Source organism: Callorhinchus milii, unplaced genomic scaffold (assembly GCF_018977255.1).
Source record: "Callorhinchus milii isolate IMCB2004 unplaced genomic scaffold, IMCB_Cmil_1.0 Scaffold5, whole genome shotgun sequence".
Classification (NCBI taxonomy): domain Eukaryota; kingdom Metazoa; phylum Chordata; class Chondrichthyes; order Chimaeriformes; family Callorhinchidae; genus Callorhinchus; species Callorhinchus milii.
In genome coordinates this window covers 23,322,465-23,350,024 of record NW_024704746.1, presented here as the reverse complement: position 1 = coordinate 23,350,024, position 27,560 = coordinate 23,322,465, and the positions used below count along the sequence as shown (strand labels likewise).

The window sequence follows — 27,560 nt, the reverse complement described above, 5'->3', positions numbered from 1 at the left end:
ACGGAGAGGGGTAAGTGTGAACCATCCACCTGTCCTCCCCCTCCCCCCCCCCTCCCCACGCTCACTCACTCTCTGCTTGAGATGGAGTGTAGGTCAGTACTTGTGCTGAGAGACGAAGAAAAACGATAAAAGGGAGGAAAAATTAATCAAAAAAATAATTTGCCCAGCATGATTAAAAAACATAACTTTTACACAATCAGCTAGCTCAGCAGAAGTGACATTTGCAGGAGGGAAAAGTATCTTCAAAAGGTAAGAGCTTAAAAATAATAATTCATGGCTTTTCAACCTTTTACATGATGTTCCCCCACCAGCTAATTTTAGGTTTAATGGCAGTATGGCAATTAATCTTTGCAAGCCTGGTGGCTCCAACACCTCTGACTCCAAGACAGCTCTTTTTCAGAGAGAAGCATTAGACCTCTTTCGCTGCTATTTTCTATCCTGCAAATTAATCTTCGTCCTACATCTCCAAAATGAATTGAAAATTGCTAGCACACTGTAAATATTGTTTCCCTACACGCAGGATCATGTGTCATAAAGTGAATGGAAGTGCATTTCCCTCTGACATTTTGTTAACTGAATTCCCTTTAAGGCAGCCATTTGAGACTATTAAGTGCTATCCCCTCATTTACAGACAGTTGGGAGACGAAATGTACAAGCCTTTCTTTCTCATTCTTTTTTTCTTTGTATCCCGCTGGGCTGTCAGTGAAATAATTTTTTTTTAAAAAAATCTCAGCTTTACTCCCTGCTTGTTCCTTCCTTCAGTTTCTTTGTCTCCAGAGAGCATCCCCGGTCAAGCACGTCTGTCCCCCAATCAGCCAAACTCAAATCAAAGTCTCCACAACTGGATTTAATTATGTTTTAAATTTTTTCGTTGAAAAATCCTGCTGCCAATGACTTCAGCGCATTATTGAATAGACACAATGCAAGGCTCTTTCTACGTGGTCCTAGCAGCGTACCACAAATCCCTACCTCCGAAGAGAAACTCACTCCTTCATCGACGTTAGATTCCCACATAGTTTGAATTACATTTGCAATATTAAAAAATATTGCTTAAGTTAAGTATCAAATAGATATATATTAATATTTTTGGAATGGAGTAGCTTAGTGTTAATACTGTCATCCCTGGAACTTTAGATCAAAAGTGTACAGAGGCTTAAGGATCACTTCCTTTCAGTGGAAAAATTCCCACAGGGATTCTTAATAACAACTTTGAGTCCCAAATAACATTTCCTCCCAGAAGCTGGACATACACTACGCTGATCATGCAACGATTGCTGCTATACGGGAGCAGAATTTCGAGTTACCAAAAGGAGTCGATATTACCATTACACATTCCAAATTCTTAAAATTTACATCCAATATCTGCTAAGATGCAAAATGTTAGATGTAATAATAATAAATAATAATCCTTGCATTTGATAATAGGACCTTATCGCATCTCCGAGACACCTCAAAATACTTCATGGGATATACTGTAAAGTGTAGTGACTGAATATTTTGTAAGTCATCTTCCCAGTGTGCAAGAATCAACAGCGCAAATTAACCTCAAAGAAAGAATTTAGTAATTTTAAAAAAATCTAATGCTTGCATTTGATATAGTACCTCTCACATCAGGTGGATGTCTCAAATCACTTCAGAGGATATATTCTAAAGTGTAGTGATTGTGTATTTGTAGATGAACTCCAAATTCTTTCAAACATATGTATATCTCCCACTTTAGCAGATCTGGCCAGTACACAGGCTTAGGAACAAAACACAAAATATTGCAGATGCTGGAAATCTGAAACAAAAACAGAGAGAGCTGGGAAAACGCAACAGGTCAGGCAGCATCTATGGAGAAAGGAAAGTGAATCAGCGTTTCGGGTCCACGACCCTTCGTAAGAACTGGGGTATGTTGGGAGGGAGAGGCTTTTACGGACAAGTTGAGAGGGGGAAGCAGGACAAGGAAGACAAAGAAGACAAAAAAGAGAAGACAAAGGAGAGAATGTGTTAGTTGATGGGTTAAAGAGGTAATAGTGGTGTGAAACAAAAGGGGGGTGGGTTGAAACAAAACTGGGGAGAAGAGGTGTGAACCCAGAATTTAGGATCCTACTTAAAGGTGCATGGTACAGGAGAAGATCACTCGTTTTACATAATCTTGCTTAAACTTTAGATTTTCGTTTGCTGTTTTAGGGTCAAATTTGCCGGATGTACGAACCATTTGGAAAAAGAGCTGTGAGCAGTGCTCTCCTTATGTAAAGAGGAATTACAGGTGTCCTTATCACCCCAATGTTTCATTCGCCCGAGCTCATGATTTATCTTCCTTTGCATATATATTAATAGCAGGTGTAAGAGCTAAATAGAGCTCAATCATATTGTTACACTGAAACTTAAATACCAGTTGAATACCAGCGCAACAGGTGAAAAAGATATATTTGTGGATGGGGAGGTTTTAAAATAAACTCTGATCCTGAAATAAAACTGATCAACATTTCACTCAGCAAACAACATGCAGCTCAGCAGTGTATTGTTTCTAGTTAGAGCCAGTTCCATGTTCTCAAGAGTCTAATCCTTTTTTTTGATAATATATTTTTCTTTGCTAAGCAATTTGTGCAGCGTGAGAATTGCTCCATGAATGATTAAACGGACTGTGTGACAAAGATTTGCCTGCAAATTGATTCCTTTTATTACAGTTTGTAAAAATCCTGATTCAAGCATAACATTTCTGAGCAAACCAGCCCTGTTTATGAGAATTTAACTGCACATCTTGAGGCACTGATAGTCGTTGTAGGCTTTTAACAATCGTCCTTTCACTTTAAGAATGTGGATTCAAATCCTGATCAGATCACTGAGATGAAAAAGCTCTTTGAGCAAATCCAAAGCACACAAATTTCTGTAAATGCGAACTAATTGGCACTAATTTATCAACCACTAATTACTTCATAAAACCATGGAGATAAATGGTGCAGAAACAATAGAGGAATCAAATATGGTTCCCATTTTGAAATCTCAAGATAAAGTACAGCACAGGGTCAATGTCAGTGAAAACCCTATCCCAAGAAATTGTTAAACCCGACCTCTTTCTCCACCTATGTGACCATTCCCCAGGCTACCTGTACTTGTGATCTTCTCAGTTACTCACTTGATGCCAATAAGTGATGAATTCGGTACAGATTTTTGCTTATGGGCTCGTATCTATGTGCAAGTGACCTGAAATAATGTTCACGTTTCTTAATCATGATACAAAGGGATACTTTTGAAGATGCGATAAGGCGCTACATCAAATACAAGGATTATTATGATTATTAATAGTCCAGGAGACATTCAAACCCAAATCCCACAAATGAAATGACTGTTTTAATAACTCTTATCCTGATCTGCCCTGAAGAAACTCCTTTAAAGTGAGAACTTTCACCTTGAATTGTTTGCAGATTTAGAGTTTTGAGATGCTTGCGAAATTAGGTAGCTGTCTGAGAGGGGATAGTTTTGTTGATGGAATTGATACCCATCAGAATGTGGTTCCACTAAGGTATGTATAAGAAGATATATAGGGTAATGTTAGGATGTAAAATATTCAAGCTCTGTCTGTCAAAGAATGCAATGCTAAGATAGATCAATATTGTTCCAATTATTAGGAAAATATACAAGACCAAAATGTACTATGAAAGGCTTTAGCCAATGTGTCTATCTATAAAGTTCACCCACAAAATACACAGTCAATCCACTTTATAGTACCAGTATATCCTGTGAAGCGCTTTTGAGACGTCTCGACAATATAAGGCGCTGTATCAAATGCAAGAATTATTATATAAATTCCCATCATCACACAGCAGAGCAGATTTTTTTGTTGTAATTCAAAATGCTTAAAATCTTAAAGAGATTTATGTTTTAATGAAAAAATAACAAACTGTAAATGTTTTTATTAACACCATTTATCCACATCGAATTGTGTCTGACACATAAAAGAAGGTATTAGAAGTGAGAGAGAGCCACAATGAAAAAAAACAGAAAGAGATCCTGTAAATTCTGCTTTTAAAGGTCCTTGACATTAATATTCTTACAGCATCAACAACTTCAGGAACAAGGTCTTTGTTTGCAATAAAACTCCACAGTGGCTGCCAAAAGTTAGTCATCTCATGCTTCAGCCTTTAACGGCTTATTCGTACCCAGGATTGGCGGGCCTCTGCAATATTTTCTGCTCTTTAATCCCCTTCTGAAGGCAGCCGAAAGTCCTTGAAGAATGCTTGTTTAGAAAAGACTTAATTCTAACTTAACTTGAAATGAGACGCTCCAGTGATTAGACCCTTCTTATGCCAGTTACACAGACTCTGTTGCTCAACCTCTCCATTTCTCTCTTGCTTTGCTTTTTATTGCATCCTTTCATGACTGCATCTTTTTACATTTTCTTATTCAAATGTAACTTTGTTTTTTGTACCTCTGTTATTTCCTTGGCACTTTTGCTTATTTCTTTTTTCCTTCCTTACGTTCCTGCTTGTTTTCCTTTGCCTTTTCTCTCATATGACCCCCAATTCCACAAATGTCTACATCCTCAACTCACTTCTTTAATGCTTAACACTCAGCCACAGACTCACTTACCTTTACTGTTCCCTGGATGATGTTGTCCTTTAATGTGGAATGTTTACTGTTGAGAAAAACAGGAAATAATTATTCATTTTAATAATTGTGGCTTCAGTCCTACCTGTAGTAACTTTCTGCATAAAAAAAGATAATAGTTTATCCCTTTATGGATTCGGACCAATTTGGACATTCTTTGCACGAAGGGTAGTGAGAATGCAGAACTCACTGCCAGAAGCCTTGTCCGAAGCACAAAGCATCAGTGCATTCGAAACTCAATGCGTATATGAAAGGAAGGAAATAGAGGGGTCTGGGAGAGGGGATCAGAGGGATGGAGGCTTACATTTTGAGAAAAAAGTACAAAAGTATGGTGGGAACAATTTAAAATGTAATTTAAAACTGTTATATTCCAGTACAAGTGTGCTTGAAGAGTTAATTTGTTATGTTTTTCAGGTTTTGTTTTTAGCTAAAAATCATGAATTGAAAGAGACTCTTCATTTGTAACACAAATTGAAATCTTGCACTATTTCCCTCTCTAGGTCTCCCTGTGCCTCACAGTCAATGGAACTTGCAGTAAAACCCTCTCCCAGACTGCTGGCAATCTCAGTCTCTGTGCCAGACTGCCATAAGATTCACACGCATGCCCAAGGGTCAACATTTCTCTCTTATCAACCCTCCTTCCCCGAAGCTCCTAACCTCTGCTCCGTGCCTCCCCCAAAGGTATGACTACAATCTGGAACTCAAGGATTGAGGAATTACAGGTGTGAATCCCATGGTATCTGGTGCACCCATGCCCTGATGTGCTCCACTAGGCTCTCGTGGAAGGAAAGACAAAGTAATTATTACAGGAGTATAACTGTGATGGGCTTGCTGTCACCAGTACTTTGAAGATATTCCCCAGAAAGGATCTGAAAATTGAAATTGCTCATTTCGCTAATTGTAGCTATTTCGTCCATCATAACCTCACGTTATCAAAATGACTGTACATGCCACGAAGAGGACATTTTCTCCCTCATCTTCGCAGAGGAAGGTGACATTTGGAGGGGTAGTGGGAAGAAGATACCAGCTTTGGAGCAAGGGATTTGTGAACAAAGTTTCATGTGCAGAGCTAAGGAGAGTTTCACACAGCAAAACACTAAGCCAAGAATCACTCTGTCAAGTAAATGGTGGCAAATTACTGGTAATAATAATAATAATCCTTGCATTAGATATAGCACCTTATCACATCTTCAAGACGTCTCAAAGCGCTTCACAGAGTATACTGTAAAGTGAATTGACTGTATATTTTGTGGTAGATTGATAATGACAATATAAGAGAGATTTGTCATACTTTGTGACAAAACGTTTTTGGAACAGTTCTGAGGTACATTTTTTAATGCGTTTTCTCCATATAAAAAAATGACTAACTCATAGAATCTATTAATTTCTCAACCAGTCAGGCAGAATTTTCTTATTAATTACACTTAAGTGAAACTCTTCAATTATACATTGAAATGATCAAAGTTTCAATTTAATCTCTTATAAAATTTCTCCTTTTAGACAAGTTCAATTTGAAACAATTATACGGCTTCAGAAAATGAGTTGGAAATAAATTTTTTATTAAAGTAATTACAGAATGACAGATGTACATTTTTCTTTTGCAAACGAAAACAGTGCACAAAGAAATAATGATTTTTTTTGTCAGATCAGATTTGTCACAGTTTTACCCTCCCTTCCTCAGTATAGCACTTAACTGCTGAAAGATGGGAGGTATAACGTGCATGTAGTTGAGAATGTATTGTACAAAAATTGCATACTTATAGCACTGAAGCCAAGAGCCTCGGGGGGAAACCGACTTACTATATATAAAGGCCAGACCTGAAGTGCATCTGTCTCACAACTTTGGGAATGACTGATTACAAGACAGCAAGTATTGAAAAGCATTGCTAAGCACTGGGCGCCAATAAGGGAAGACAGATCAAATCATATCTATGCTGCAGACACTAATATCCCAGGCTGCAAACAGGGACATCAATAAATTTTTATGAGACTTTGAAAAGATCAACACAGTAGATGTGACAAAAAACAATGCTCCTGTCATGTTCAGTTTGTCCGCAGTGCTCAGCTGCAGACGCCTAAGAGTATGTCAGCAGAGCAAAATTTAATTTTACAAGATTAAATCCACCTTCATTTGGCAGATGGCCGGATGCCTTGAAATGAGCATTGAAGGTGTCTCTTGAAGACATGCGGTGCTAAGCCCCTCCAGGACATTTTTTGGTTTGAAAGGAGTAAGCAGGACACAAACGAGAGCAATGGCGAGAAGCTTCTAATATAAAGCAAGATTAATGTGATAAATGTATTATGGAAACAGAGAGTGCTACTGGAGCAGAGAGGAGGGGAGGATGTGGATACAAAGTGGATTTGGAATTCCTTGCCCCCCACCCCCGCCCCCAATTGTGATTCTAGGATCCGATCACGTTCCTAATGCAGATGACTTAGGATTTCTTTCTTATAATCTAGTTTGCTGGATTTAAGGAAACAAAATCCTGAATTCACATACTTATCAGAGAGCAAGGGGTTTACAATCTGCCAGTGACGAACCAAAGAAGACAAAAGGAGGCTAACGGATAGACAAAAAAAGAGAGAAAAGGTACAAAGTGGAACAAATAGTTAAGGCAGATTATCTCCTTTTCTATGGAGTTGTTGTGAAACCCAAAGCACTGTATTGCTGGATATGGAAACAAAAAGTAGGTTCTGTGCTGCCTGGGAGGTGATGCTAAAACTCTTCCAACAATTAATCCAACAAAAAACAGAGGGACAGATTGTGTTCCTTTTCAGAATTTGGATTTCTCAAACATCTGTGAAAGCCTGTTAGACATTTTGTCTAATTATGTCAACAATACTTTGCGCAAAATACATCAAAGTTAAACCAATTAGAAACACTAAAGGGCTTATTTAACCCTTGAGATGTTGGTCATCCTTTCCTCAAAACAGCACTCGAAACACTTTGAAGTAAAGAAAAAGATCTACCTCTTCTTTTCTGAGGAAATTATTGGCCACCTTTAAACTCTGTGAAATGGGGGAAGAGATATGTAATTGAATACCAAAGATATTTAGTGGATAACCAGTTGAATCAAAGATAGATTTTTTAAATAATAAATTGGAACGGTTTCCCCACCATGTATCCTAATTTATGACTCATTGGCTGGATATTGATGAACAGGAATGCCTGCAATCATTCTTGTTTCATTGTATTTTCTTTAGCATGGTGCGCTCCATAAGACTGAATTGATAAAATGCCACATGAGTGGGAGGGAAAGTGGCTCGATTACAAGGAGGTTCCAGGTTCTTCTTGTGTTCATCAAACTACTGAGGCGACTTTACTTGCACAATGATACTGCAGTATTGCGTTTCCAATGATCAATATCGTTAACTTTCCTGTCATTTTCATGCATTCAAAATAAGCCACCCTGCGATTTCTGTGCAGCAGAGTACAAGGTGTCTGGAGGCTGTACAACGTGATACAAGTCCCACCCAGACACTCATGGCACCACCATTTTATTAATGGTCAATAGATTTACCAAACCCTAGCAGATCACTATACTTAAGTTATAAAGAGTAAAAAAAACAAATGATCTACAAATTAGTCTGTTACCAAAAAACATTCAATAATAGGAATGATAGTCCTTTGAACATGACAAAAATATAGAACTAGGAAGTCAATCAACTAATCTAATAATGCCTCGTTCTTCTCCAGTCTGCCAATGGAAATGTGAAGATTCAAGGCAGTACTGTATCCTATGGCTCTGTAAAGCAATGAATGGACGTGGGCCCTATCTATCGTGTTGCATTGCATTATAATGGACAGTTATGGCTCAATATAGAGGGAAAATGCACATGCCACATTTTTCCTATTTTGTAATTTTGTATTGCAGATTCTGATGTTTCGCAAATGTATTCTGAGTGGCATTAACCAAGATTTCAATCTGTACCTCTATCCCTACATGTGGATTTGAATTCTACCTTTCCACAAGAGTGAAATGAATCTATAATCAGACACAGATCAGCAAAAACTGTCACAAACTCACAGGTCAATTTTCAGAGATTAGCAAAAGAGTTTCTCTCATTTCTCTTTGTTACAACTAAGTGGTGGGCAAGCTTAATACAAAGGAAGGAGAGAGAGAAAATATTTAGTTTCCATGAAAATAAATTAGTTCCAGCTTCTTTTAATATTAATAACTGGATGTCCTGTTCTCTCTCCCCTCGACCCCTTCACTGCACAATATCTCCAACCTATTCCTCACTTGAACTTCAGTTGAACAATCACTTTTGTAAAAATTTGACCGTGGAGTCTAACTACCAGCTTACATTGACCAGACTACATGCCTACAGGAGATATTTGTTCCATAAAATTGTGCGGCCTCATTTTTTTTGAAAATTTCCAACATGCTTTGTTTCAAATGATTCAGGTTTTTAGGGGAAAAAAATCTCCTGGTGCAATACTTCGGACTTAAGGCTGTAATTGAGAGCCATCCAAAAATATTATAGGAAGGACATGACAAGAACAGGCATTTTATATGTTTTACTATAGAGAGCTTCAAGTGATGTGCATTATATCAGACAGTGTTAAAAGAGGTGCATATTAGGGACAGGTGTTCCTCTATTAATCTCTTTTCTGCTGAGTCCCTGGTCACAATTCATTTTCTTATTAACAAATGTAATGTGCATGCTCTTCTCACACAGTAAAGGGGTTAATGAGAGAGCCATAAATAATGAGTGTTATATGAGGGGTCATGGTATATCAGAGTGTTATAGAGAGACCGTGTTTTATGGGTTTCTCTGTTAGTAAGGGACCCATAAACAATAGGTGGGATATGGTGCGTCATGAAATACCTGAAAATTATCGGAAGTGGCTGTTTTACCCCTCTATTAGTGAGCGATATATAAAGCATGGGTGTGACTATGTTATATCAGAGCTTGTGATATATCAAGGACTGTTATAGACAAAGGGTGTTTTATAGATTTCTTGGTTCGTCAGGGACCTATAAAGAGTGGGTGTCACATCACACATTGCAATATATTAAAAGCTCAATAATAAAACACTCACCTAAAAGCTATCAAACACACCAGATTGCGTAAGCCAGCTGTCAATTGTATAGCAATATTTTATACACGCAACGCACAATATGCGTCCTGTTCATTTCAAGATCATATTATTTCTAAACTTTTCCACATTTATTGCTTATTATTCTGTGGCTTTTAAAACCTAATATGGATTGCAGAATACCAATAAGACTTCCAGAATCTCCATCTTAGTGCCTCTATTCCAAACGGACCTAGGGTCAATAATCTATTATTATTTTGCTGATCAATGTACACATGAATCTTCTATCAGAATTGGAAAATAGTGTCTGATCTGCTTCAGAGCAGGATGCAGTTCACAATGAATCAATTGCTAGATGTTGGTATCCTTATAAAATGTCAACAACTTTTCTGGAAAGGTTAGCGAGCATTCCAAGGCTGGAAGAAAAGCCACCCACCCCTTGGGGCAATACTTTTCAGTTTGTCACCATCTCACTTATCACTCGCAAGTCGATAGAAGCGCTTGGAGGGCAACAGGGCTGTAACCTTTCCTCATTGCCACGTGCACTGGGGGCACTGCACCTCATGTCACAGGAGAGAAAAGCAGACTCGACAAATATTATGGTTAAAAAATCAAATAGTCATATATTCGTAATTAAGTTTTGATAGTTTACTGGGACTGAAGTGCTCTGAGGTGCCGCCCGGAGTGGAGAGCGCTATATAAATTCAAGTTTGTTGTTGTTGTTCACCTCTCGTGGTTGCAAACACAAATGTGTTGCACATCATTGTGTGTGTAAATATCTAAAGCGAAGCAAACTCGTGTTCTGGTTGGGTTGCAAGAAAAAGTCCATAAACAAGCAAACTGACTGAGGCAGAGGCATAAAAGTCGAGATGATGGTCACTTTCAGGTCAGTGGACAGAACAGTACTAGCCCCACTGTGTGACTGCAATGGTGGCCAGACGTTATTAGGCACCTCCCAGACCGTGTCTCCGGATAGATGTAGCTGTCAAACCCATTGTTTCCCTGTTGTCCTCAAAAGTCCTTCTTATCTGGTAAAGTCTGTTTCTGGGCATCTCTTTTCCCCTTGGAACCTGTGTGCCTGTAGGGGTCTCTCCAACACACTAGTAATCAACTACTTACCACCCATTCCACTACTGCAGTAGATGTTCCTTTATTGCTTTTGATATCACCCTCTTGTTGCTGTCGCTCCAGCTACTCTGCTGCCAACCTCCGAGAAAACGTTTGTGTATGTTTCGCCCGCAAAACATACAGTGAATTCACTCTACAGTGTATTCTGTGAAGCGCTTTGAGACGTCTCGAAGACGTGATAAGGTGCTGTATCAAATGCAAGGATTATTACTATTGTGTAAGTCACTTTTTGTGAGCCACAGACGTACCCATTCAAAAATGACGTAATTTTATACGTGAAAAGAGAACTCATGGTAATTGACGGTGACAATTTATGTCCATCCATGACAATAGCAAATTTGCTATCACAAATCAACTCATAATTTTTGCCCATCCATCTGTGTACACAACCCAAAATATACAATGGGGAGCTATTGGGTCCTGCACAGTGCTTACATAAACTCTGTATTTCGCCAGTTAGATTTTGTACATTTTAATAGTAATAATAATAATCTTTGCGTTTGATTTAGCATCTTATCACGTCTTCTTGACATCTCACAGAATATACTGTAAAGTGAATTGACAATGTGCGTTTTATATGTATAAGTTTCCTCCATCAAATATATAGTCACTACACTTTACAGTACATTGTGTGAAGCGTTTTGAGACGTCTCATAGATGTGATAAGGTGCTACATCAAATCCAAGTATTATTATTTAAATATATTTTAGATTTTTTACATTTTAAAAATCATTTATTTGAAAGAAAATGTTACCGTGGGTGAGGAAGGGTTAATTTTCAACACGAAGGCAAGAAACAAAATGAACAAAAAAAACAAAAATAAAACTGGCGAAAGACTAAATGTTCATCTCAAGTCTCAAAACGAGTGGATTTGGAAAAGGCCCGTCTTAGCCCAAGATATCCCTAAATAAACGACCATCATATTATTAGATAAGGAATCAGGCAACGCTGCACCCACAGGGTGAGTTGTGTAGCTTTGCCCGAGTCTGGCCTGTCACTTGTTTGCAGCTGCCCCAAGTCTTTGCGAGTCAGTTCCTGTAGCAGGAAGCTGATCCCTTCTCCCTCCTGGCCTCGCTTTCCTGAAGCTGTCAATGGACACAGCTATAGATCAATCAGGTCAGCCCATGAGGAGGCCTGTCAGAACTTTCTGTCAAAGCACTTAATAGTGTCAGTTCCTGTAACCTCGCAGCTGTGAATTTATGCCTGGAAGCTCGCCCAGGGATATGTTAAAATAACATACTTTATTAGTGTTTTTAGATCACAGGGTGTGTCACCCAGCCTTTCAATATCCCCCTTCACTCTTCACGTCAACGCTCATTTGTAGGGTGTCGAAGAATTTATTACACAGCCAATTACAATGTTAATTGGAAAGTAAGAAAAATCAATTAATTCACAAATTTCCAATTAAAATAGAGATAAATCATAAAGCTGTTATTAGCAAAAGGCCAAATCTGTTAACTTTTAGCAGAGGAAAAAAAAGAGTAGCCGAGGCTTGCCTGATGCCCTTGAGTGACTTTCCTCACAAAAGCTGCCATCAGCAGAACGGGGCAGAAGACAGATAAAAAAAAATATCGACTGGACAGGAGGAACACTTCTTCTTTATTGATCAGAGGAGAATTTAACTTTCTGTGCATACACACAGTGTCAGCAGGGCCACAGGGCAAATTGAAATGAGCTGGCTGCAAAGCTGACAAGCAAGGCATAAGAACAGAGATGGAACAAACTGGACAAATTGCCCTCATCCTGCAAGAACCATTCACGTTGGTAAACTTACTGATCCTTATCCTATTGTTGTACTTTCCTGCAAAGCCACAAAGGACTGACTGCTGTGTGTTGAGGGCTGTTATGTCGTGAGGGCTGTTATGTTGTGGGGGCTGTTATGTTGTGGGGGCATATTTTGTTTGAAGGCATATTTGAAGCTTTCCCCTACCTGTTGGGTTTATTTCGCTGACTGATCTAGTTGACTTGTTTGTTGAAATCAAGGACTCTATTGGTTTAGGAGCTGCTGTGTATATATATATATATATATATCATCTGGTGCTTATGAGAAGTTGCTTATTTTCATGAATTTTATGCTGGATATTGAAAATGCTTTTATTTCAAATTTGCCCTCCCATTCAAAACACACAAAGAAACCTGTGAAAGGGACATGAAAATGCAGTTAACCCAATGGAATTGTGTACGTTGGTTTCGGGGCTAAGAGCTGATGAGTTACAGGAGGCATAAAGGCATGGAATTTGCCCATCTCCCTCTGATTTTGTTTTGCCTGTAGATAACAATGCAAAAACACAGGACAATATGTATTGAATCTCAGTATCTGGTGCTAAACAATAGGTGAGGCTGTAGTGGTGTGAGGTACCATGAATCTTTCACCTATTCAGAACGAGGTGTGTAAATTCCTATGAACATCCCAAACTGACGGCTAAAAAATATTCTCACTGCTGAGTAACTCTTCCTTTAACTAGAATTGCAATGATCATTAGAGAATAATGTTTACAGAAGGAGGGTAAGAAACAGTTGTCAAATATATTTTTAAAAGCATCACTTCTACAAGATCATTTTAAATAGAATTACGGTTATGACCCAAAACTTGAAGACAATCAGAATCCACTGACATGTTTTGAAGTGAAAATTATTTATCATACATTTCAGAAATAATGTTTAGCGCTTTCCTTTTAAAGCACTTGTGTTTACAGGATGTACATTCTATTCTGTATGTACACAAAGACGTCCAAACTGGGACAAAAATTCAGATATCAATCTTTTCTCTCAAACTGAAGAAGAGCTCTCGACAGTGTTGGGTCCCACTCTCTCGCTGCTAAAATCTCTTCACAAGCTACACATTTCCTCTTTTTATGCTTTGCTTGAATTAAAGAATGCATCTGCAGGCCACAGGAGGACAAACTGGCCTTTGCAAATCCAACAGTGTACTCTCAGGCCCACAGCAGAGCTCTCTGATCAATAGCTAAGATGCTTTAAGGCAGGCATAATGATGGATTCCTGAGCCATGTCTATAGCCAACTTCCACTTCCATCTATCATCAAGCATGATTAGATTTTTTGATTCTTTGTGCGAGATGGGCAATCCCAGCACAGGAGGCAAGTGACATTCTGTCAATCCCATCCCTCTCCACCCAATGCCTCCTGATGGCGTTGGTGAATATCCACTCTTATGATAAACCAGAAGAAGCCTTGCAGTGTTCATGGCAATGAGGAGAAGTGGACATGAAAGCCTGACAAATGTCAACCACTACTAAACATGAGCTGTATATTGTATGCAAGTCCACACCATCCCAGGAACATGCAAAATCTCTGGTCTATCTTGCTAATTGCACCTAATAGAACGGCTATTATTCTAGCAGCCAGCACAACCGAGATGCTAGGATCATTTTCATGGCAGCAGGAGAGCTCAGTGCACTCTGTATTGAGTTTGTACCATTTGGGAGGCGGAAGATTGCTGACCTGGGAGTCCTCGTCTGTTCGTTTGCACGTGACATAAATGTGCCTCCTCGGCTGAGATTGCCCCAATCTCACAGTATCTCTAACTAATGCAGACCTCACCAGGCGCTCCCACTACCAGCACCAATTGGCACACTATGTAGTTATTGTTTTACTTTAAACCTCTGTACTACTTTGATGGGACAGCACCCACACTACATCTGCATTGTAACAGCAGCATTATATATCTCAGCGTATATCTGATCCATATTCAGTGCAGTAGTCTGTACTATAGCACTCGGACACACTGCAATCTCACATAACACCCTTCTTTACGATCCATCTCTCGGAGCAAAACCATATAAAGCATGCTTTCCATAACACTTACCTCACTATAACTCTCTCTAATATACCGTGACCTCTGATGTCACATGCTCCCTCTCTCATACAGAAACCGTATAAAACACCGTTTGCTATATAATACTCTGAAATACCTGGACCTCTGTTGTAAAACAAATTCTTTATAGTCCCTTTCTAATAGAACCGTATAAAATACTCTTACCGTAATGTGCCCTTTATTATCATATTCTCTCATATTCTACAGCAATCTGATATAATATATTTATGTCGTTCTCTGTGTATGTATATCATACCATTTATTATAATACACGTTTTGTATAGCTCCCGATGACAGGACTATTGTTTTGAAAGGTCTCCTTTATTTATAAAAAGACTGCAGGGTGCACATATTGTATGGAACACAGACGCAGCTGCAGTCTTTAGTTAAGTGTGGGCCCAGTGTTACATTTCAAATTACATACGGTTTCAATTTTTCCTATTTCACATTCATTCCACTCTTATTTTGCCAATATGACACACTATCATTAAAGCGAGATTTTATAGAAATTGGTCAAATTTAAAATGTCATCTTCAATGAAACTCTTTAAAAATTTACATGCACAGCATGCTCCTGGCCTGACTTGATACAGAATTACAAAAGCTGATTTATGAATGAGTACCACATGAATACCACGCTCAACAACGTGCTTAATATACGATTACAAGTAATATATTTTTTACAGTATATCCCGTGAAGCGCTTTGAGATGTCTCGAAGACGTAATAAGGCGCCATATCAAATGCAAGGATTATTATTATATTATTATTATTACAAGTCAGGGATCAGACAGTCCAGAGCTTTAATCATTCAAATTTGAAGTTTGAATAAAGGCATTAGTTCATTCCCCAAGACTGCAAAAGACTCGATTCACACAACCACAGGAGGGATTCTCACTGACTCAACCAACAAACCGTGCTTCAAGCTTCTCGCTAATACCAGGTGTTGAATATACAGCAACACCCAGACCATCACAGACTGAATAGATTTACTCTATACAAAATCACTGGAGATACATATCCATCACGGGACATGAGAACACGAGGGATAGTGGACATAGGCCGATCATGACACACAAGATTGCCAGGGACATCCGACACAGGGATAAATATTACTCACCACTGAAAATAGATCTAGGTTACAATCACTGACACACAACAAGCCACAGCTACTAAGTCAATGTGGCCAGGGAATGTAAGAAAAGGGTGTTGCTCCAGCATTTTGTCAAGCTGTCCAAAAGGATATATAGTTTTTTTAAATATATAAATATATTTAAATATATAACACAAAATATACAGTGAACCCACTTTACAGTGAAACACAAATTATTGAGATGTCTCGAAGTCATGATAAGGCACTATATCAAATGCAAGGATTATTATTATTATAGTTGCATTGAGTTTATTTATGGGAATCACATTTCCATGTAGACTGGAAGCTCAGGTGTTTGGTCAAAAGGACTCCTTGTGTGATGACCTGTTATCAGTGCTGTAATGTTGGTATCTGATGCCACATCAATCCATTCTATTAAATCAATGTTGTATCTTGCTTCCTACCTACTGTAGTACCACCCTGTGTAGGTGTCTCTCCTGCTGTCTTCACACAGTATGTGCCCTGTTGGAGCAGTTTATAAGACGTCACAATGTTATGGGCAAGCAGGGTGAATATCATGTGATAGAACAACAGCATAGAGTTGCAGCTTGTTCTTTCAAAATCATCTTGTCAGTAAATGTCACTGAACACACTGAATTCTTGCTCCTGGCTTTTGAAGAATTACAAAGCTCGATAGGTAACAAAGAGAGCATCTGCATAAGGTGCATACTAACTTTGAAAAGTTTATGTTTATGTGCACACCAACACCTCAAAGCCTGATATTAACATCTCAGGGATGTCCATCTCCGAGGGATGACATAATAATAATAATCCTTGCATCGGATATAGCGCATTATGACGTTTTCGAGACGTCTCAAAGCACTTTGCAGAATATACTGTAAAATTAATTGGCTATATTCTGTGGGCAAAACGTGGCAGCCAATTGCAAACAGCAGAGTCCCACAAACAGTCATGGATTAAAGTGACCAAATTATTATTATTTTTTGGAATGCAAATAATAATGATATCTCCATCAATGCAGCTTTCCCCCAGCACTGTATAGGAGTGTCAGCTTAGCCTGGGAGCTCAAAATCCCTGCCTGAAGTTTAGACTTGCAATCTTGTGATTCAGAGGCAAGAATGCTGTCAAGTCAACTAAGATGTCACTATTGAAGTGTTGCTGTTGTTGTTCTATTGAATCTGATTCGAATTTTAAAAAAGGTTGTGCAATAGACTTCTTTTTAAAAAGAAACAAAGATATGTTTAACACCGCGACTGAAACACACTAAGTGTCAGAAGTCTGGTCAGAAAGCTCTCTTGCAGTTTCTAAGATGAGTGACTGATCAGAACTGGATTTGCAAGTGAGTTACAAAGATCTTTTCAATGAGTAAAAGAATGCAAGCAACAAGCCATCAAGAATCCACTCCATGGGTGATTCATTTTTAAGTTTTGCTACTTTATGGAATTGGCTGTTAAATTATCGTTTCTAGGAGTGAGTTATTATTTTTAATTCTCAAGTGGCTGGCCAGTGAGATTCTCATTAGCACCCTCCAAATAAAGGTTTGTTAGCTGCTCAGAGTTGTCAATAGATTTTGCAAAATTATTCATTTATAATGAATAAACTGACTGTTATATCCCAATAATCAACTGTTGATGATCCCTTGATAATCTTGCAGAGATAAATCACAGTGATCAATCCTTGTGCGGACAACATCAACTGCAGTACATGGAGGGCAGTGCCATGACACTGGCTGTTGGGAGCATCAAATGGACCAAGAGTCAAACAAAAGCTCTGTGGTACAAGTTGTAAAAAGAATAATAGCCACCAGGGAGTGATAGGATGGCTGCTATATCATTGAGGGATTGCTGTCATATGATCACACTCTCTCACTTATCAATTATTTTCTATTTAACTCAATAAAACCAAGTGTATCACTTCTCCGTTGGACCTTCTCTTTTTGTCAGCTGATTTCTCTTTGACCGTATCATCACATGGTGTATCTGAGCACAGCGCAGATGAAGCTGCTTCTGAAGTAGAGTAGAGGCCATAGCAACACTTCACCTTCCCAACCTTCCAGCCTGGGAATGGAGCTTGGTATAGGGAGGGACTACACACATGGAAGTGAGAAAAGCCCAAATCATTTACACGAATGACCCAAATCTTTTATCGTCAGGCAATGAAAATAACTTCCTTCACCCAGAGGGTTGTGAAATTCACTTCCCCGGAAGGTTGTAAAGGCAGAATTAATCAAGACGTTTAAAAGGAATATAGATACTTAAGAAATAAGAATATTAAAGATACAGAGAAAAGACAGAAAGACAGGATTAAAAGATACGTCATGATCTAAAAAAACTGGTGGACCTGGCTCGATTTGCTGAATAACCTCTTCCTGCTCCAGCATTGATATATTCCTAAATTAGTAGCATCTCATAATGCATTTGATGTAGTGGTTAACACGTTATTAAACATTGGAAATTGCACCCCTATATATATATATTATATATACTGTGTATGTGTCTGTGGTATATACATTTTTTTAATATATGTATAAATATATTCACAGACTGCAAAGAATTAAACTCCCAAACGATCATCAGGAATCATAAAGTCTGCTATCATGGTCGTGTTTTTTCTGACAAATGAAAAGGGATGATGCCTTTTCTAAATAATGGCTGCTATCGAATAAAAGACAAGTCTCGTCTCCTGATACACTCACCCTTACACAAGTAGCAGAAGAAAAAGGCCTCAGTATTAATTATTAATTAATGGTTCTCTTTGTGCCATGACAGATAACATTCAATCTATTCAATGGACTCAGGCAATGCTAATCTGTAGCACAATGGCTCCCTGAACACTGACCCTACCCTCTTAAACTCTTCTTGGTTCATGCAATTTTGAATCCTTACTGAAATGATTCAAACGGTGTCGAATAAACAATCTATTCCTATGACATCTTACTTTTCAGAACTTGCAGTTCAAGTAAAAGTAGATTCAAGAAGTTGGACATTGGTAGACCTGATGAACACTATATAAGCATTAACTTAAATTGAAAGCTTTAATAGCAAATGATTAGTTTTCAAAAGTAACCAGGGGCATGTCATATTGCACAGAGGAAAAGGCTGAGGATGTTCATGTCAAAAACTTGTAGAGCAAAGTTGTACCTCCTAACTGCCACTTGTATTTATTTTATTATATTTTAGACCTCAGATACATGTTGTTAAATATATTGGTGAACATTATCAAGAAAAGAAACATAACAAATGTAATTGTTCAGCAGCAATCAACGGATAGAGGAGTAGAAGGCAGTGTAAAATCAGTGCACAGTACCAATTTTCATTATTTGTATTAAAACGTATTGCAGTCTAGCATGCTACAATGCCTTACAGTCTTATATGCCTTATAGTCTCACTTCTATCGCCATATCACTTCTATGTTATTCCTGCCCAAGATATTCAGCATGAAAATTGTAGATCAAAATGGCTAAATCTCACTCTGATTCACCTCCATCAAGACCCATTTTGCCAGCTAACATTTTAATACATTGTATTTGATTCCTAAGTGGTGTTTACAATATTTATGAAGCTACTGCTTCAATCCCAATATAAACCATTATTGGAATGATGCCTCAGCAATAGGCTAAATTCCCCCAGTTCGAGAAATAGACTAAAATAATAAACCTTTAAAAAAAAAGAATAAAACATCTTGTCTCTCTGATCTAAACAGGACCACAATGTCTTTGGATATTCACTTTGTTTTGATTAATCAAAAACTGATTAAGGAAAATCATAATTATCAGGCTCAGTACTTAATTGCATAATGCCCAGTAATGCAATAAAAAGTATTGCCCATGTACTGTACTACAATGTACTTTACAGGAGCTGCAATATAATGTAATCATTCTGCATTATAGTGCAATATAATATACTTTGCTGGAACTGTAATACTATATGCAGTTGACAGAGTACTCCCAGAGTAAGTATAATGGAGCCTTAGATGCACAGTCGATTCACTCTCGTGTCCAGCAATAATGGACCTGAATTTTCACCTCGGTCCAGATTTACTGTGTTGACTTAGCATTTCAGAGCGTCCAGAATTTAAGAACTGCAGAAAACTGGTTGCGAAATGAGGAATTGTCAAATTCTGGGTGTTCTCAAATGCTAAGAAAATAGAATACATCTAGACCCAGGTGAAATTTCTGCATAAATGTGCCTTAACCCCAATCAAGAAAGAACAGCCCTATTTTGCTGATGTGATCCTTTTTACATTATTTTGTCATCAATGTTCCTTATGACCTCTCTGAGTGACAGAGCAATTTGGTAACAATTAGGACTGAACAATGTACAGTTTGGGACTGCAAATCTATGTTTGCATAAAACTGAGTTAAAGTTGCCTGAATTAATTCTGTATACAATGGGATCTTTATCGTCCATAAAGAGTGGAGACTTCCATCCATAAATCTGAGCTAGATTCAGATGGTGAGTCGAAAGTATTGTGCACTAATTCAGCATACTCCGTTCCCTTTGCCTCAGGATTTTTCAATTTGTCTAATGACTCAAAATCTTCCCAGTTAGTTTTAACAAACATTTTAAAGAATCAAAGATCAGTTCTTCAGGCATTGATCTCATGCAGATAGTCCATATGAGGCAAATCACACTCATGTGTAGTTGCCAACCTCATCTCTTCAGCCATCAGAGCACCAATTTCTCAAGCATTCTACCACCTACTGGCTAGTTTTTGAATTCTAAAGCTTTCCCTTTTAGAGTTGTTTCACAAAGTATCTTGTTTCTCACACGAGCTTCCGATAGGAAACGAACAAGGGCAATTTTATTTTATTCAAGCCAAACAAATCAATGGGAAAATAAAATTTTGAAATCAAATAACAAGTGCAAACTGAGTGCCGTTGAAAAGGGGACACCTCGAAGCTGAGCCCTGAGCTCAACCGTAATAGATGTTCATTTCAGGCTAACCCAGCTTGGGTGACCAGGTGCGTGAGCGCCCCATCCCCAATGACAACACAGATAATCTGTGCGTAAATCTTATCAGCTTGCTTGCTTCCATTATAGCTAGTCATTATTTTTTTCGCATGTGTGTGTGGGTGTAAAAAAGGTGAGAGACAGAGACACTGCCTTGCTGTAATGTGAAAATATAAAGATGTACCTTAGATTGATCTGCGTGATTTTTTCCAGCTCCTGATCCATGTGATCTTGCAGCTCACTAGGACGGAGCAGTACCTGACAGATTGGACATATTGGAGCTTGGCTGTCATACAGAGTTTTCTTCTTACCTGATTAAAAAAGAACACAAACAATTTTGTTAGATTTACTGGATAACTGGGAGATATTTCTTCAACAAATCTTGTCAACAACAACAACAAGATTCCATTTATAGAGCGCCTTTCACGTCGGGAGGACGACCCAAGGCGCTGGACAGTTGGGTCAGGACCCGAGCAGGGGGTAAATGGTCAGGGTGAGGGGAGGGAAGGGAGGGAGCGAGGAGGGGGAAGAGAGTCGAGAGGGGAGCTGAAGGTACGGTCAAAGAGAAAGGCCTTGAGACCGGCCTTGAAGGAGGAAAGGGAGGAAGCGGCAAAGGCACTGGGGATGGAGTTCCAGAGCCTCGGGGCTGAGAGGCTGAAGGCCCGGCCACCGATGGTAGGGCGGTTGGGGCGGGGGACGTGGAGCAGACCGGAGCCAGAGGAACGGAGGGTACGGGCAGGTAGGTAGGGGGAGAGTAAGTTGGAGAGGTAGGAGGGAGCGAGGCCGTGAATGGCCTTGTAGGTGAGGGTGAGGATCTTGAATTCGATCCTCTGGGGGATGGGGAGCCAGTGGAGGCGAGCGAGGGTGGGAGTGATGTGGTCCCGAAGCCTGGTGCGGGACAGTACACGAGCTGCAGAGTTCTGAATGACCTGCAGCTTGTGGAGGGAGGTGCCGGGAAGGCCGGCGAGGAGAGAGTTCCCATAGTTATCAAGTCATTTCCCTTACTCCACTCAAATTCAATCGATACATATGCTTAACAGTACCTTGGTTTTAAAACTACAGTTAAGAGGCAATCTTAAGATAAAACTTTGTGAATTCCTTTTGATGATCATGAGCTGGGATATTGGGATGTGGTGGCCAATAATCTCTTAATATAAATAGCCACAACCTATAAAATTGCCAGCCTCCGCCTTCCCCCCACCCCCAGGGCACCGAGACCCTCATTCATACATTTGTCACATCTAGGCTTGACGTGACGAACATGTGAATGACTCCCCAACTCTTCCCTCTGCGAGCTGCAATATTAATGTTCCGAGCAGTACTTCTTCAAATGATAAAACAATGATCACCTCAAAAGTTCTTAAACTGGTGCCAAGCGCACGGGTACTGTAACAACTGTAACAATATTCAACAGCCTGAATTGTATTTTGACAGCCAAAGGCTAATGATTAATTATTGTTTTGCTTGTCAATGGAAAAACATTGCTTTAAGAGAAGGGACCAGTTTGCATAGAAAAGAAAGAGAGGAAAAAAGCTTGAAGGCCCATCCATTCCATTCCCAGGACAGTTCTCTGACTCCACCTCCCACCTAACCCACTAAATGCACATTCTTCTGTTTTCCGTCACTTAATTCCCATTCCAGGGAAAAATAAAAAAACGAAGGAAACCAAATCAGGTGGGTGAGGGGGGGGGAATTCAAAGCATAATCATTGAAGCAGTTGTTGAAAATCTCAACATTTCAGAGGAATCCAGTGATAAGACACAGCTTGTGGCCTTGATAATTATAAATAATAAAAAAGTTCCTTGCACGTGATGTAGCACTTATCACGTCTTTGAGACGTCTCAAAGGAAGGGTGAGTAAAGATAACAAGGAGAAAAGTTCTGAGTCATAAAAAAAACGGTATCTAAATTGTCTACAATTTAACAAAATACATTCCCCACCACAAAGCCACATCATCCCATTCGTGTTACTGACAATAATTATTTGAAATTGTTGTGACACTTATTACATTTGAGGCAAAGAAGCCAATTTTAAAATGTTCACATTTTTAGTTTGACTGTTGGTCGACTCAGACACTTGAAGCTGACATTTTAGTTTGCTTTGACCAATAAATCATTGAGATCAATAAATACCAGACACCCAAGTATGGTATCGGTGCCTGGTAACCTGTCTCTATTATAGATACAATTGCACAAAAAACAGACAGATGGACATGGCAGTTTTAGTGGCGAGATTTCAGAACGCATCAAAACTGGGGGAGGGAAGAGAAAATTATGATGCATTTTCAGTGAAATTTGTGGCGTTTCAGACCGTGCTCCGTGTCATATCACGAGGAACGCATTCTGAAATCCTGCACATTTCACTCCATAAATCTGCTGTACTTTTTTTTTATTTCTGCCGAGGAATGCCAAAGGCTTTTTCGACGATCGTGATAAATCCACATTGATGAAAATTAAAACAACTGAAGATATCCCAGTGAGAAATAATTTCCTTTACTGGGATTTCTTTTTGGAAAAAAATGGAGGTGGGGTGGGGGGGAACAAAGACAGAGCTCAGTCAGAAATCGCTTTAGATTCTATTTTTGTCCCCAGACCGTTTCCTAAACAATAAAAATTGCTGTGACTGTCTCCTATAAAAAGCACACGTTTCCACCAGGGAAATCCTGTTACATGTGCACCAGCACAAACAGATGTCATGTAAATATCTGCCTCCGCCCTTGGCCTCATCTCCTGCTTTAACTGTACTGTATTAAACTCTCATTTATTAATAGGTCAGCAATTAGCAAACTAAACATCCTGACACCTACTGAACACATGGCAGGCCCTACATTCACTGCAGTTTGGCTCAACACCAGTGCTTCTGGACACAAGATTTCTTCTATTCACTCGGATACACAAATGCTATTTTCTTTTCTTCGAAAAGAATAAATTTGCAGTATCAAGTGATCTCTCACAAAGCGTTTGGATCAGTTAGTCCCAGCGAGAGTTTTAAAAACAATCCTGGCAATTAAATGATTAATCGGAAATTAATCATATATACTACACGCCATGGATCAAAGACCACTGCATATGACACACCAGGATGCGAGATATGTTCGCAGACTCTCTGATCTGCAGCAACACTGTCAAACAGGAGAAGCCAAATGCTTCTCTGCAGAAGATGAGAGGGGAAAATAGGCAGAACAATAACAGTTGTGCCAAGAGCAGCACGGACACAAGTCTGGGAAAAGCTTGTCAAACATTCCGGGACACAAGTGCAAGTTGTTTTTGTTGTCTGCCTGCCTGTTATTTTGACCACAGAATGGTGTGTGGCATAATAACTAACGGGAGGAGAAAATATAACATCTCTTCCGAATGGTTCTGAGTATTTTTCATAATTCTATGAAGGGCAAAATACATTGATTATCTGAATATTAGCCGTGCTCACTGTGAATAAATTACATTTGATATTTTCGGTGTCCGCTGTGAATAGTACTGTTATTAATTCCGGAACACAGTTCGACCAATGAATGAAAGTTCAACTTAACTTGAACTTGGGTTTATGATTTGGTTCAGCTCTCATTGATATTGAGACTAATTTAAATCCATCCTCTCTGGCCTCCATGTTATCCGGAGTTAATACGTATTGGGTTTTATTCAGACATATTCCTATTTCTCATGAATTGATCTGACGCTGATCAGTTTGAACTTAGGAGAGCATCTCTCCTGCTCCAGGTGAAATGCAGTAACAGGCATTGTAAAAGATAATGACAGGTACTCTGAGAAAATTCCATTACAAATTAAAATTCCCAACTAAGGATCCCAAGATTCCAAAATCCCAACTTTAGTCTTCAAAAAGAGGAGCGATGACCCTGCCTATCTAGAAACTGAAGTTACTTTGATGAGGGAAAGGTTAGGTTTTAAAATTCCGGGTGGGAATTAGACCTGTCTTGTCTCTCCAGCTGGTTAGGGTTAGGGTTGTTCCTCATGTTCCCCCTTCCCTGCTCTATACCACCTAGGATCCAGGTCAAATTCTGCTTTATAAACCATTGAATCATTCTTTTGGTGCGCTCCACAAATCGCGCTGCAGTTGGGATTCTGTCTTTCATGATTCTTTGGTAAAGCAAAGTGTGGGCGTATAGAAACATTCCTTGACAGTCGTGCTTTGGCCCTGGGGAAATGTACAGCAGTTCTGGATATGTTTACACATGGCTGCTGATATGGCAACATATTTAGCCCTAGTGCAGAGAGCTGCAAACTGATTGAACCTGCTTACAACAAACAGCCATTGATCAGCCTGCCACGATCTATGCTCCATCTGAACCTTAAATACACCAGCAGCCGAGAAGCCACATCTCCCTTTGTCTGCTGTCAACAAACCAGACAAACCAGACAACGTGGGGGAAGAGAGTTAAATGTCACCCCGGAGGCGTTTCGTTACCTTTTTCCATACGGTCCAGGACGTGGAAGGGTTAAATCTGTTCCGGAGCATTTAATCAAAACCTTCACCTTTTCTCACAGTGGATCTAGCACTAACAAATAACCGTGTAAAAAAACATTTAATCCCTGAAGACTCTCCCCCACCCCACACACACACACACACACACTCCAGCTGAAATATTCATTTCATGAAACTGACAGGGCAACATTGTTCCAAAGAACCCGGCACTGTTCAGAGGTCTGGCAAATCGTCGGCAAGGCACTATTCATCATTACTGCTTAGTTAAGTGATTGATGATCATTCCATGGGGATCAAACAATTCCCTGGGTGATCAAGACAGTATTTAACTGTTTCTCTCTCACTCTGTTCCCCCCTTCACTTCACCCACCACCTTCACACCAGAATTGTTACACTGCATTGAAGACAGTATTGGACAATGAATCTCCTTAATGGAATTGGTCAGTGGAACTATTACAGAGCAAATCAGATGGAGGCGGGTTGAGCTGCCACCTCAGAATAATAATGTCTTAAATTGTGTTTCTCCAAATCTCAAAAAGCCATTGCAAAGTTCAGAATCTTATTTTAGTTTCGAGATTACAAGCAGCAAATTTTGAAGAAAAAAGTCACTTTTGAGAATTGTGTAAAAAATGACAACTTGATTTCAAAAAATAAAATGATAGACATTAACGTAATGTTTTGCAGATGTGACTAGCTGAGCACAGTTGCCATGTTAAAGGTAAAAGTGAAGGTTAATGTTCCGCAAAGCTTATGATGTTGGGTTTGATACTTGCTTGAAGTCTCTGCCACCTCAACGACATTGGCAGCTATTTATTTATTTAAGCTTTAGTGTTCATAAATACTGGTGAATAGTTGATTAAGGGAAATGCTGTGCTGCAAGCCGCAGTCCAGCAACATCTGAATTGAATTCACTTAATATCCCTGAAACTAACAGATAGAGGATATTTTCATCCCATCGGTCTGAGCCGGACTTGAGAGGTTACAGAAAGCAATGTAAACCGACTCCACCCAAAAATAAACGACAGTATTGTAATCACAAAGTGGTGACTAACCCACTGCTCTCGTCACGATATGTCTTAAGGTGCAGAAAGAAACACGAGTCTCAGCTTGCAGTATTTTCTGCTTTGTAATTTAAATAGAATAGACAGAAGCCTGGTTACTCAGAGACTTAGGAAATGTCCAGCAGTGTCTGCATTTCTCTATTGGTATTTTAATAGAGTCACATCTTCAGGACCACTTTTAAAGACGCAAACAGTAGCAAAGACATCATCATTCTCTGTGTGATACTTTTTTTTAAATTAAATAATGTAAGTGGTGAATACCTTTTTTGAAAAAAATCAGGCGAGGCAGGGAGAGACAGTCCTTGATGAATTGCTTAGAGCAATGGAATAAAGAAACTAAATGAACATCAGAACAGATGCAGTTATTAACCCACGGATGCTTCAGTTTCAACTGCATGTGTATGTGTCAAACAACCTCCCTCGCAGTAACGTTAGGTTCAATGATGCCTCCTAGCCAGTTTTAGTGTTTTTACCCATTAAATAAAAATATTCTGCAAAAAAAAAGGAAAATTAAAAGAAACATATAGTAACCCTGAAACTAACAGAGATCCTCTATCTGTTAGTTTCAGGGAAATTAAGTGAATTCAGATGTTGCTGTACTGAGCCTATTGATATTTCATTGTGGAAAAGCAGTCCTGATGTTAAGCCTAACTCCCTGTGCTACAATACACAGAAATACCCTCTCCCAGATGGTGCTTGAAAGAGAATGAAGCATATATTGTGATGGTTAATATTTAACTGATACAAATATTTGGAGGGTCATGAATGCTCAGATATTTACAAGCAATTTAAATTTTGAAGCACCTGAATATTAACATTTCAGGTTTGTATTTTTTTTAAAACGGTCTTAATAAACCTTTGCGTGCGTGCTCGCTCCCAAACAGTCGACAATTCGGTTTTAAATTTTGGAAATCAATGCAATTCTACATTAATGTTTTTGTTGTCTTTTCTTTCTTTTTTTGTAAAGCGCACTCGCACACGTTTTTTCACCCTTTGGAACTGGAGGTAGCTGATTAAGATTTTCATAAATACTTCATCAGGGACCTCTTTAATAAAGCCTGACAACTTTATCTGGTGTGTTTGCTCAGAAACATTGAATAAATAAGGAACAGGAGAAAAGAGACATTGTGTAGTTGTCTGGGAGAATGATGCTCCACATTACCGTGTATGGACCTCTGGGGACAGGGAAGATGAAAGAGCATGGAAGGGGCTCTGATGGATCGAGTTGTGTATTAATTTGAGAAACTGAGCGAATCCATACATCCTACCGCTCCATAGATCTAAAACTCAATGAAAATGTCGGACAGTAGATGCATCACAATTACTGTCTGGGCCTTAATGAGGACCCTGTCAGCGATGTCATTACACGAAAGGGCAGCTGCTCAAAAGATTCAATAAA

At 39.1% G+C, this 27,560-nt stretch overlaps 1 protein-coding gene across 6 annotated transcripts in view; it reads right to left on the bottom strand.

Moving 5' to 3' along the window:
- The window catches only part of rnf220a (ring finger protein 220a), a 229,408-nt gene that overhangs the window by 72,281 nt on the left and 129,567 nt on the right, over positions 1-27,560 (bottom strand). For all 6 annotated transcript variants that reach the window (XM_007899915.2, XM_007899912.2, XM_042334845.1 and 3 more), the window contains exons 3-4: positions 20,848-20,974; positions 4,576-4,621 (exon numbers count right to left, since the gene is read on the bottom strand). In XM_007899915.2, coding sequence (XP_007898106.1) covers positions 4,576-4,621; positions 20,848-20,974 — 173 coding nt within the window. The remainder of the gene's footprint in view (positions 1-4,575; positions 4,622-20,847; positions 20,975-27,560) is intronic.